Raw genomic sequence first — 13,943 nt, forward strand, 5'->3', positions numbered from 1 at the left:
CAGCTACAAAAGAAGAAAATATAAACAATCTCATGTCATGGGACATACATCTATCAAATGCTACTAGTCACTCAATATAGAGATGTTTCAGAAACATGAAAATATACTTGGTCTAACTTGTTGGTTCTCATTTTAATATTATCATATTTCATCTTTTTCTTCTTACTCTGTACTTGCCCTGTTCCATTTTGTAGCTAATAGCCACATGTAGCTATTCCAATTTAATTAAAACAAAATAAAAATATCAGTTCTTCAGTCACACTAGCCACTCTGAAAGTATTTATAGACACATGTGACTAGTGGCTACCAAACTGGCCAGTGGCGTTTTCAATACCACAGAAAGTTCTATTGGACAAGCACTGCCCTCAACCAGGGTGAAGGACCCCACTCTCCCTGAAATAGATTTGAACAAATTCCTTTGTGAATTTCTATTTCAGTGTTTATGCAAGTCCTTGTGTAGTAAGTCATTTGGTTCTAAGTAATTTTTCTGCCTTAAACACTCGCATGACAACACACTTGCATGTATTATTTAACTTTTTAACACTTTTTTTTAACCAAAAAAAAGGTAATAAGCTGACCTCATCTATCCCATATTGAGAATAATTAGCGATCCTTATTGATGCCTACAATTAAAATCACCCAAATGTCTCCTCTTCCCTTAGTCAATGATACAAAATGGCTTATTTTCCTTGCCACTGTCCTCTCCAGTGTGAAACTGGAGTAAAAGGGGAAACACTGATAATTATTATTTATCTTGGGAGGTAGCAGGCCATCCACTGCCTATCAGTGATGAAAACCAAATAAAAGCGAAATGCTGTTTATCATCAGAAATGTTACAGTGGTATAGCAGCAAGGACTGACTTTATATTACCAGCTATCTTAATATCTGTTTTTAACCCAGTGTGATATTAGTCCTATCTTTCAATTTAAAACGTTTAAATACACAGAACTTTTGAAGTGGTGGGCAAGTCACGCCAGATGGCATTCAATCCTGGTACCACCACAAGTTGTGGAAGGAAAGCTATAATCAGCAGAACTCACTGACATGGATTTTAAAAACGTTTGTGTATGTTGTACTCCTTTAAAAGAGGGTCAGTATACTTCTGTTTGAAATATGCTTAGTTCAGGTTAAGTCCTTATCAATTTTCTGAATAATTATTCTTAAAAAGTGAGTAAAACCTCAAACTAACCTGAATTATATACTTACCATTAACTGCAACACTAAAAAGCACTGAATTCCAACAAGTGTGTTCACATGTTAGCATTTTTATTCTACTTTAGAAATATTTAGTTGTAGCTAGTTTCACTCCATGTCTTCTAGCAGCTACATAACTCTCTTTGAATATAAAGGCACAAGACCTAGTACTGTATGTTCTGATGAAAAGCTTTTAATGAATATATTTGCTAACCATTTACTGACACCAGGTACTGCCACAGGTACTGGTTAGCGCTTTACTCCTGGCCTGGTGCTTATTCTGTTCTAAGTGCTAGGGAACATAAACCCATCCTGGAGTTCTGAGTTTAGATGACAAAGAGAATCTTAAAATTTTGATATCCAAACCTAATGAAAATCTCTGAGTCGTTCTGGCAAGAGGAAGAGAAAGACACAGAGAGGAAAGGTGCCCCAAAACAAAGAAAGTTATTTTCATGGAAGCTGTGATTAGTCCTTGGCTGGTTGATGCAGTCCAAGTATGATCTCTTTCAAGAGATGACAGTAGTTTTCCCAGTTTCATAAAGGGGTTCTTTATGGACAAAACCCAAACTGCATGAACTAGAAGTTAATGCAGAAAATACATGGCAAGAAGTACTAACAGCAAAATCTTTTTATTTTTTTGCTAAGTTATTGGTTTTTTACAGTCACATGTGGCTAGTGGCTGCAAAGCATAAGGTACTGAATTTAAAAAGACTGGCTCCAATGTACAAATCAGAACTTAAGAGGGATTATTACTATGGGCTCTAATTAACTTCCACATCTATTTCAGATTGTTGGTTTAGTTTTGAATGGAAGGTAACCATTGTACACTTGGACAGCTATCAGTAGAATTCCACTCTCTTTTGTCTGTAAGGGTTTCTGTTTGGTTTTATTAATTGCATGCTTCTTTATACCTGTATTCATTTAAAATGACAGAGTCGTGAATATAAGTTGAAGAGTACACCTGTGTTCAACTGTTCTTTCATTGTTTTCTATAGATTGGAAAATTTTCAAAATATACATACAAACATGAGCTGGAGTTAGCTAACCAAAGGGAACTGGTTTCCTTCCCCGCTCCCTCCCTCTCGCCAGCCGTGGTACATGCTAATCACCCAACTTAAAATAAAACGCTTGCTCTTCCTAGCGTCTCTTCCTTGCTTACACAGATCGCTACATTTATAGTTAATCCTTTCTGGACTGAAACATTTAGTGTATGCCATATATTAAACTTCCCATTTGTCCCTAACCTCATGAACCTTTAATGACTCCCTATGACTGCCAAAAACCCCCAAAGTTCTGCCACACTGGAGAGCCTCCACAAGCTAGCCTCTTCCTACTGGCTGGCTCTATCTCCCTCTCCACCACTTCCTGGAATCCAAGTTCCGGCTGCATCAGCCTCCTTGCTATTCCCAAGGCATGCGTTTCCTTGCTGTCCATACTTCTGTTCGCACTTCTCTCTGCACTGTGACACACTCTCCCCTCTGCTCCATCACTGAACTCTCTTCTCTGTCAAGGCCCTGATCAAAAGCTACCTTCTTTATGTAGCACTCTCTGATCCCTCTGGCCAATATTACTGTCCTCTGGTATTTTCACAGCTCCTCATTGGCGTTTTCATTTTTTTCTTGTTGGCTGTTTACATCTTCCTCTCTTCTCAATTTTTTAAGTTCTTGAAGACAGAAACCCTGTCTTATTTGTGAATCTGTCCTCTCCAGTGCCCAGCACTGGGCTTGCATATAGCAGAGACTCAATAAATATTTACATAATTAATGAAAATAATTATCATAGTTTACCAGATTCTAGGCAGGGACATTGTTGTTGTTCAGTTGCCAAGATATTACTACCTCTCTATATACTAAAAGCTAGCATATAAGGCTGCTGCTGCTGCTGCTAAGTCACTTCAGTCGTGTCTGACTCTTAGCGACCCCATGGACTGCAGCCTGCCAGGCTCCTCCGTCCATGGGAGTTTCCAGGCAAGAGTACTAGAGTGGGATGCCATTGCCTTCTCCGAGCATATAAGAAGCACCCAATAAATAATGATGGACAGTTTACTATCAAAACAAAACCCCCAAACTTGAAGATCTTTTGGCTTTTATCATTAAAAAAAAAAAAGGCAATATAAATCAAGCTTAGCTAAATCAGTTAAATTATCAGACAGGCTACCAGATGGAGAGGCCTCGGTTTTGGGAATAGCTCCAGGCCCCTTACTACTGCCATCCCAAACCAGTACAGAACTCAGATTACCAGGGAAGGGAATAGCTATTGTTTAAGTATTAGGTAAGTATTTTCTCTGATTTGTGCAATATGGAATGGTACTTGAAGAAACAGTTTCCATGGATTAATAGAGAAAACTCCTAGTACCAGGAAACAATGAATTCTAAAAAACTCCTTCCATGTAAACACTTTCTGATCAGACTGTACTTTGGAAAGATAACAACCAATCCAACTCTGTTAAAAACTCTAAAAGAAGTAAACTGATAGGCAACCTTTTGGAAGAAATGCAAGACCTGGTCAGGGGGGTTTTAAAGTCAGTTTGAATGCCTCATTTCCAAATAGTCTTAGAGATCAGGGTAAAAATGATGCAGGCCACTCTAGCTACCTGATTTACAATGGGGACTCTTCATTTTTCCTTCTTTGGCCTTTTATATAATGTCAGTATTTCTCTTTTGGACATTGTATAGCAGTTTAGAGTAGCAAATGGACAGGTTTTTCAGTCAGAATGTCTGGGTTCAAATCTCTGCTCCACCACGTAACATTCACACGATTTTCGGCAATTACTAAGTTCTCTGTGCCTTAGTTTTCTTCTTCACAAATCAGATATAATAATACTGTCCTAGGAGGGCTGGGGTGAGGACTGTGCACACTGTACATGTAAAGCTCTTAGGAGAGTGCCAGTATACTGTGACAACCTCTATCAATTGTATCTTCAGTATTCCTATAAGTATTTTTTTGCACTTGCAAAATATTGTATATGAACCAGTCCAATTGTACATAAACAGTGACTAACCAAGTAAACTATAATCTTTTGCTCTACATATAAAAATATGGTAGAGATGGTGTTGGTGGGTGAGCAGTGTCCATGCTTAGGTTTCAGAAGATCCGCAATCCTTGAAACCATGTGCAAAAATGACTGTATTAGGTGTGAATGTGTATTTTTTCCGGGGAGGGAATCCATGGCTTTACAGAGTCTTAGAGGAGTCTGTGACCTCCAAAGACCAGGGGCCACTGTTGAAGAGTCCCATTTTTCAAGGTATGCCCACACTACATATAAGAGTGTGGAGATCAAGCTTGCTTACTTCTCTTAATTGAATCATTTCTAAATACATCCTTTTCTGTGTGTCTTGAATGCCTTAATATCCTTACATTATGTGGCAGTATAAACGCCCTTTTCAGTAAAATCATTTGTTTGCACAGCTACACCAATTAGAATGTTCTTAAGCTTTCCACTCCTCAGCACTATTTTTGACTTGTAGCTTCCATTTCAGATTTCCTTCACTGTATGAGAACAAATACAAATTCTCATATGAGATGAATATGAACTTGGAAGTGAATATTTCATTTCTATGAAATAGATCACCTTCTAAATGCCTCTTTCTACTGGTCCCATGGGCATTGATCCTGGAATATTTCCACACCAACTGCTAAGCATTTCAGAAAAACCATTCCCGAGGATGTCAAGTCACAGAGACATTTAGAACAAGTGTAAATAAACATTTTCGGAAATTCAAAATAAGACTTTAATTCTGCCCTAATACAGAGACATGACTTTTCTTTGATTACCTTCTCCCCTTCTTTGGACACATGGGAAATCATTTTAACTTTTACTCCTTGGTAATGTTATTTCTTTCTGCCGATGAATTCCAAGTGATTGTTATCCCAGACACAGTATAAAAAAGTAAGCAAAAAAACTTTTGTTCAGCACTAGTTCAGCTTGTTAGTACAGGCTGAAACAGGACCTCGTTCTCCGTGACCAGTGACAATTCAGCCCACAGCACGAAGCGCGGGCTGCCCCGCGCACACGCTACCTGTGACGCAGTCAGGCTGGGGGAGGATGCGGCCGACTGCGCGTGGTGGTGGTGGTGTTGCTGCTGCTGCTGTAGCTGCTGTAGCGGTTGCTGCTGTGTTGTTTGTAGTTTGTTTTCAGACTGTGGCAATGGCTGTATTTGGAACTTGTCTGGTTGTTCTTGCTTTACTATCAGGTTCTTCCGTAGCTGTTCAACTACTCTTTTCTACCAAATGAGGACAAAAAAGAATAAAATCTATTAGAGTATTGTTCTATCAGCTGTAGAGAAATAGGCGGCAATTCTATGCCCCTGACAACTTTTCTGGAACCAGCTAAATCTAAGATTTGTTACATCTAAAATTTAGACAACAGATAAGACAACTGAGAAGAAACCCATGGCATAAGAAACACTTCATATATAAAGGGAAGCTGAGCCACAGATGAGAAGAAAAGCTAAGGGAGGGCACACAGCAGAGCTGAGACTCCTTGACTATTATTACTTGGTGTGCCGGACTGAAGGACAGTTTAAAGTAACAGTAAACACATGATTCTGGAGACACACTGCCTCAATTCAAATTTCAATTCTGCCACTTACCAGTTATATGACATTGGTCAAGTCACATAACCTATCTGTGCTTCAATTTCCTGTTCTGTAAAATGAGGTAATTAACAATAACCTTAAGACTGTTACAAGTACCAAAATGCCTCATGTAAAGTACTCAGAATTATTAGTGGTGTACATTGTTGGTCATCTTTTTTCTTTTGCATCTGATAACATAGATATGAGTCATACTAATTTTTATTAATCAAACAAACATCATGTATGTACCCCAGTTTAAAACATTAAACAGACTTTAAGAAACCTCAATCCCAGCACTATATACACAAGAGACTTTAAATTACTGAAACAGGTAACTCATGTAACAGGATTACAAAAACTTGGTTTAGGCAGAGTAGGGTTTTGAGTACATGGGATGAAATTTTCAAATAAATTTTTTTCCCTGACTTTATTGAAATCAAAGAAAATGGTGTGTTCAGAAACCTTCATTACTATAATACTACATTTCAACAAAGTTATGCTCCACGGAGGCGCAGACTTAACTTCGTTTGCAACTAAACTTTGCATCTAGAACTACGTGGCTAAGTGAATGTCTCTTCACATGATGTCTGGAGCGGTGGAACTGAAGGCAAACGGCTCAGAGAAAGTACACTAACCATTTGGGGCCTAACTTGGGCTCTGACTCTCTGGCCCTAATGGCTGGAAGAAAGTCTAAGCAGCACTCCTCATTTACACTTTTGAGGTGAGTTCACTAGCTGAGGTTTGTTACTTCTTGACAAAAGCAGATAGCTATTTTCTAATATAGATTTTAAATAGAGAAGAAGAAGTAAATAAAGATTGCTAAATGAGGGGTTAAGTGAAACTATAAGGGCCAGGCTGATTTTCATATTCCTGCTTATGACGCTAACCAACTTCACTACACAACACTCTCTAAAGAAGCCAAACCTACAGGTTATGTGTTTAACCTACTTGAACATTAAGATACTTACAAAATGGACTTTTTAAAAATGTTAAGATAATACAAAATACATTCTTGATGAAAAAAATTTTTTTTTTTTACTGATTCTTTTTAGGTAATGAAAATATCGTATAAAGGCTGGTGAAGGGGCAGGAGGCTGTACTTTACACTCTGCTAGCACTGCCTCTCTGAGAAGTTACACATTAAAAAGAAAAAAGAAAGATGCAGAGTTCAAAGTATTTCCAGAAACCCATCTGCAGAATACGAAAAATGCAAATTAATAAAAATATAAAATTCTTATAAAAATAACTTTCAAGTCTTCAAAATCCTATTTCTCAAATATAGAAGGCAGAGTAATGGGACGGATATAGTTTAAGAGAAGGGGAGTAATAGCGGTGGTGCTATGGATAATTCTGAGCATCACATGCAATTTTATTATTTGGTGATTGCCACAACATTTAGACATTGAACAATTAAATAATTATTTAGAGCTGCTTTCAGTCCCCCTCCCCAACATATTAATCAGCATTAATTAAACATATTAACAAACTAGCTAAAGTGCAGCACTGGCAGCTAAAGAAAGGGACTAGAGAATCTTTACCAAAACAAAAACAAACCTCCCAGCTCAGATCAGCGGGAGGGGGAGAAACAATACAAACATAAGTGTGATATCTGCCAAAAAATAGACTTTGAACAAAATTAGCACCGGAAACTAAATCATTACTATACCAGGCACAAAAGGAAAGGGTGTTTTTCTCCTCTCCAGCCATCCTTGGGAAATACACCGCGCTCTTCCACTTACTGCCTAACTGGGTTAAACTAGCAGCAAGAGACAAAGCTCAGAACCCACTCCTCGTGTTTTGTACAACAGAAGGGAACAGTAGGGGAAAGAACAAGAAAGGGACGCCGGCTAGAGTACTCTGAGCCATATGGCTAGAGCAAGGTGACGACCAATCAGAACCAGAATCAGGACCGTGAGAGTCAGTGAGTCACCATGCATTCACAACTGTTCCTCCCCCGGGGCCTGAAACAGAGAGAGGAGGGGAGGTGGGATCCTAATACCTGCAAACTTACTAGTCTTTGAGAAGAGGGAAAGAAAGAAAAAAACAGAGAGCTGTGCAGACTGGACACAGGTCAGATCATATGAGCTATGTAATGCTTCCTTTGAAAGAAGGACCTAGCATATTTCAGAGAGCCGCTCAGAAATGCACTGCCCTGGCAGTCCTTGCTGTGTTCACCAGAAGATGAGACGAACATCCAGCATATAGTTGTGCACGTCTATGGATTTTTTTTTTAAATCAAGGTTCAGGTTGAGTCTTTACGTCTATTAGTTCTGGAGTGGAGGTGCTCCTTCTTTATGAGCACAGAGACTCTGCACACTCTTTTAAGGGCCAGCTAATAAGGGAGAGCTGCCCTGTGCAGTAGTTGGCTCTTCTAGGTTCCACATCCAGGCCTGTTCTAGTTCAGTCTTGTGAAAGTGAAAGTGAAGTCGCTCAGTCGTGTCCGACTCTTTGCGACCCCATGGACTGCAGCCTACCAGGCTCCTCTGTCCATGGGATTTTCCAGGCAATAATAATACTAGAGTGGATTGCTGTTTCCTTCTCCAAGGGATCTTCCCGACCCAGGAATCGAACCTGGGTCTCCCGCACTGTAAACAGATGCTTAATCGTCTAAGCCACCAGGGAAGTGGCAAATAACGATAATCACATTAACTCCAGTAAGACCCTGATCTAGGCCTGTACCAGTTTTGGGTGGCAGTGAGGGAACAGAGCTACAGTGTTTCATAAGTCTTAGCCTGTGGTGTCAAAGTTCTTAAGTAAGTAGTCTCTCATCTTCACAGGTAGTGAGCCTATATACTCTTGCTATTGTGTGTTTTAAACAAAGAAATCATGACTTCTGCTGGTTATAGATAAAGGTTATACTGGCATAAGCAACTAGGTATTTTCAATGTTATTCACATATATTCAACTTAAACATTGCTAATTATCTTAGAACATTATCCTGAAGCTTCAAGAAAAGGCAAAGTCTCACAAACTGGCTATTCGTCACTCACTAAATGCTGGAAAAGACTGAAGGCCAAAGAAGGGGACAGCAGAGGATGAGATGGTTAGATAGCATCACCGACTCAGTGGACATGAATCTGAGTAAACTCCAGGAGATAGTGAAGGACAGGGAAGTCTGTCGTGCTGCAGTCTTGGGGCTGCAAAGAGTTGGACACGACTCAGCAACTGAACAGCAACAAAAAAACAAGTTAATGAGAGCTAAAAAGGAGGGAGGAGAGGAAGGACAAAAGAACTGGAAAAGGAAAAGCTGGGAAGAATGAAGGCAGAAAGGAGAGAGAAAAAGCTAACAATTTGCTATCTTCTCTCCTTAATATACTTTCTATAAACAACAGGCCAGTGTGCCAGACATCCAGAATGGCTAGTACTGCCCCCTTCAATTCATCTGTCAAGAAGTGCTCCAGAAACCCAGCACATGATTCCACACCTCTGATTCCCTTGACATTCACATCACTAGGTTTCACCAGGGCTTGTTCAGGCAGAAGGGTTCAGAGTCCCTGACACGTGAAGTCACAGTTTCTGAGACAGGTAGTCACTGTGATAAATATTGTGATGTTCAGCAACACTATCAACGTGCTCACACGACAGCAAGACAGACCCCAAAGAAAAACACAGAAGTTTATAGGCTCAATTCAACAGAAAATCAGGTTCATTTTTCTGCTATGTAAGTCAATCACTCCAAGTGCCATGACCTTTGTCAATACAGGAGGGAGATGGAATGGGGGAAGAACAGCCTCCTCTTCCACTCAATTCACCAATTTATTCCCATCAAACCCTCACACAAATTTCAGAAAGCTTCACTCGAGAGCAACTCTAGGCACAAGCCCTGCCCTCCACAACTGGACACTGTGCTTCAAGGCTCTGTTTCCCCACACAGCCACTCAGCTCACTTGTGTCCACTCAGCATTACCAGTTCATGTAACAGTTATGAGAGGGCTATGCCCACTTGATCATCTTCTCACACAGCATTGCCTTAAAACTTCGTCTTTTTTCCTCTGTGATCAACCACACAATCACAAAATATAACCCTGATTCTTCATACCAAAAACTGATAGAGGCACGTAACTTTTCACAAATCCAGAAAGTCAAGAAAAAAACGTTACCCATCTTCATACCTAAAATGCAATGAAAAAACTTTGCAGGTCTTCAGACATACCAACTGCACAAATGAAAACAGGATACTAAATTTTTTGTGTGCAGAAAAACTAACGTGGAGAAATTTATATTTGTTAATAAAATAAGAATTTAGAAAGAGAAAAGAGGATTAAAAGAACCCTTTCTACTGTCCAACTGAGAATTAATCAACTGTATTTATAAGCAACACCAATAGTCAATAACAATGAAAAGGTAAGAAAGATCAGATGAGTCTTCAGAATGCTGCCATGTAATTATTCTCTAAAGAACAGGGTATGTTACTGGCATAACATCAATGACAAAATTACAATCCAGAGTAAAAGCTACATGCTATTTAAAGGAAATAGAAAATTAAGTGACGATTCCACTATTTTATCAACAACAACAACAAAAAAAAAAAAAAAAGGAAAAGAAGCCATAAACACAAAATAAGTTCCTTCTTGATGTTAAAACTGAAATTTAATGGGAAGATACATACTGAAGTTATTAGACGGAATGCTCAGGGGAGAGACACAGAACAGAATTCTGACAGAGGAGCAGAAGGAGGAATACTGGGGGCAGCAAAGAATATTTTCCTGTGCAGAAATCTCGTATAGCCCAGATTCTTCTACCTCTGTTAGTGGTTCAGGGCCATATTCTGAATATACTTGGGGGAATTCCTGGTGGTCCAGTGGTTAGGACTCAGGCCTTCACCACTGGGACCCAGGTTCAATCCCTGGTTGTGGAACCAAGATCAAGTAAACTGCAAAGAACAGCCAAAAGAAAAATACAGATGGATAGATAAAATACACACATATATTTAAATATTCATATATACTCAGATAAAAATGATTCCATTTCATTCATTTTGTAAGGCACTAGGAGGTTCCCCCCAAACACTCCGACATTCAGTTACAGCATTAGAATTAGACAAATAGCATCTAACCTTACAAGCCTGTTTTAAAAGGAATATATTCTTGAGAAACACTACCTGTTTGGCCACATAGTATCTACACCTCATCTAATACGTGAACTGTGTATATTGTCTACTAAAGAGGATTTGTTTGGTCTTAAGAGAGTTGGGAACACAGATATTTTACAGTTCTGCAAGGTGTCACAGAATTTGTATAGTACAATTCAGATGAATTAAGGAACAGCAGCAGTTGGAATTATCAGGGTTTTTTCCTGTAAAGTTTAAAATTCTCTACATGGATGCTTAACAGATGGGAGAGAATGCATATGTCATGATAATGATTAGACTTTGGCTTTCTTAATTAAAAAAATATTCTTTGGGGTTTACTCTTCCTTCAACACACACACACACACACACACACACACACACATACACACACACTGATATTTAAATCAATAGATTTTACATTCATCCCTACAGGAGTTTAGACCTTTTATTCATATCAATGGGATTTATATCCCATTTCCATTGGGGATTAGATCTTTTATTTGACAGCCTGATTGTAATGCAGTTTACTTTTTTCTTATAATAGTTCATTCACGCTCTAATAGGTAAACTCAACCCCACCTTCCCCCAACTCCTTATGCAGGACTATAAAAGACTGCCAAGACAGCTATAGTCAAACTTTGTCTAAATCTATGAACCCTTCTAATAAGAACCTGAGAACTTATCTTTAATTTGCATCAAACAAGAAAGAGTGTAGCTGTTTACTCAAGAGAGAATAGTCCCTGGAGAACTACAGTGTTTCAATATGTAACACACCCAGATGCTAGGACAAAACAGTATCAACAGAGACTAAAAAAGAGCACTGCATGCTGGGAATGGTAGTTATAATATATTTATCCATAATAAAAGAGGAAGGAAGCCAAAACCAGAACCCAGTTAGCTTGCATTTAGGTTCTCTATGTTTCTTTGATGTACTAAACTATACTATCCTGCCTGCTCCAGAAAAATGCTGAGGATCAAATGAATAAATGCTGGGGAGTGTTTAGGAAATTGTCAAGGGCAATGTGAAAAGCAGAGATGATAACCAATGAATAATACAATTTCTCTCATATGAGTTTTAAGCTCAGAGCAACAGCTAATTAAATGTGATTTTTCTTTTCAATGTCAATTATCTTTCAATCATTTTATTTTTAACATCTAGCCAAACCCTTTATGCTTGTTCAAACTATGTTATTTTCTTAAAAAATGAGAATAAAAAAAAAAAAAAGAGAGAGAGAGAATCACCAAACAAAGTACAGGATTCAGAAAGAGAATGCTACCTGTTGCCCTTTTATCTCAGAAATCAAACACAGTAAAGAATTTTTTCCTGTGCAGAGATCTCGTACAGCCCAGATTCTTCTACCTCTGTTAGTGGTTCAGGGCCATATTCTGAATACATACAATAGATGTCCAATTTAAATGTAACCTGACCTAGCAAAGACCCTAGATACAGTAATGCGAAGAGTAGAAAAAAACCCTTAAGAACCATTTATAATCTGTACAATTTAGCTGCTTGCTAATATTAAAAAACTGCCTGAATCATTGTGTTTGTACCACAGTGAGATATGACACACAGGCTATTAATCTGTAAATTAAGCTCCAGTTCAGTACAACGCGTGGCCCTCTGTAACTATCTGTTACAAACCTGCACGTACCACCAGCCTGTCCTTCGTCGTTCCACGGCTCTACCCCACAACTTTAAAGGCAGCGCTGCCTTGTTAATGTCAGAGTTGTCCCATTCACCATAGAAATCCTCTCACTGCTCTGCCCTGAAGCTGCTATGGTTCTCCTCACAAAAGAAGTATGATTGGAAATGGCTGCACAGTAGCTGTCCCTGACAAGTTGGATATGAAAATACAATTTAAGCACAATAATGATCCTAAAATGGGGGGAGGGAAAAGGAAGAACAAAACCAAAAACCTCTATTATTTTACAGAATACTGCTCAGATAACAAGAGACTGTTTTGGTGACTCAAGCCCTGGGTACAATTTGAGATAATGCAGGAAGCCTTTTTTTTTTTTCACAGAAACATACGACAGAATCAGATTCTAGGAGAGCAAACATAACAGGCTATCTGACCAAATTCTGAGCAGAATACGCGCACTGAGTCACAGATCAATCAATCCCAAGGATGAGGATATCTTTTCACAATCCTCAGTTTTGCAGCTTTTTTCTTAGATGAAATAAAAAGAGAAGAGTATTAGAATACTATACTGTGTCAGGCAGGATATATCAGATGTAAAATACTTCTGATGAAATGTAATGCTTTCCTCACACTGAAACAAAAGTAGGGCATATAAACCACTAAACACTGATATTTCACATTGGTAAGTATTTAATGAAAGTACAACCTGAACAGCGTATTTTTTTTATCATCTACCATAATAGCATAAACACACAGATTAAAAGATTCCAAAGCTACTAAATGAATATCTCTTAATTTCAAAGTGTTCAGCTTCAGTATTTTATCACCAAGTATTTATTATAATCACTTAAAGAAAAAAATGAACAGTTTATAAATATACTTTCTGACAAGACCCCGAATAAAACAACAGAGGAAGCAGTTCTATCACCTACGTAGGCTGCCAAGATGAGGGACAGTTAACTCCAAGGGATTGGATCTTATAAGACACGTGACACAGGATGATTTGCATTACTCTGTATTTAGGCTGAGTTTTCTGCAAGAGACAGAAGCAACCCGAACTCATCTTTCACAATTTCAGAGCAGGTTTGGTTTTTCTTTGTTTTAAACAGTCAGTACTAGAAATTTTAATTAGACAGAGAGAGATTTAGCAATACAGGAGAAAAGCATGAACAACGCACTTCGTTAAGAAATTTTAATTCGTATTAAATCTTAAGGATGAAGAAAAACATTTTTCACAAGCTATGCAAATGACTAAATCCAATCCACAAATCTCTACACAAGTATTTAAAGTTTTTACACACACACACACACACACACACACACACACACACACACACACACACACATGCAAGCACATAATTCTAAGTTTTAGAAAAGATGGGATGGCCACAGCAGAAATGATTTATTGTTTTATCATCTGTTAGCATACTTTTCAGTCCTAAAGGTGTAGCTCACTC

At 38.5% G+C, this 13,943-nt stretch overlaps 1 protein-coding gene across 5 annotated transcripts in view; it reads right to left on the bottom strand.

Annotated features, from left to right (window-relative positions):
• Window positions 1-13,943, bottom strand: part of PHF21A (PHD finger protein 21A) — a 187,977-nt gene that overhangs the window by 37,633 nt on the left and 136,401 nt on the right. For all 5 annotated transcript variants that reach the window (XM_068988372.1, XM_068988374.1, XM_068988373.1 and 2 more), the window contains one exon: window positions 5,215-5,418. In XM_068988372.1, coding sequence (XP_068844473.1) covers window positions 5,215-5,418 — 204 coding nt within the window. The remainder of the gene's footprint in view (window positions 1-5,214; window positions 5,419-13,943) is intronic.

The sequence above is a fragment of the Capricornis sumatraensis genome, chromosome 16, assembly GCF_032405125.1.
Source record: "Capricornis sumatraensis isolate serow.1 chromosome 16, serow.2, whole genome shotgun sequence".
Lineage (NCBI taxonomy): Eukaryota > Metazoa > Chordata > Mammalia > Artiodactyla > Bovidae > Capricornis > Capricornis sumatraensis.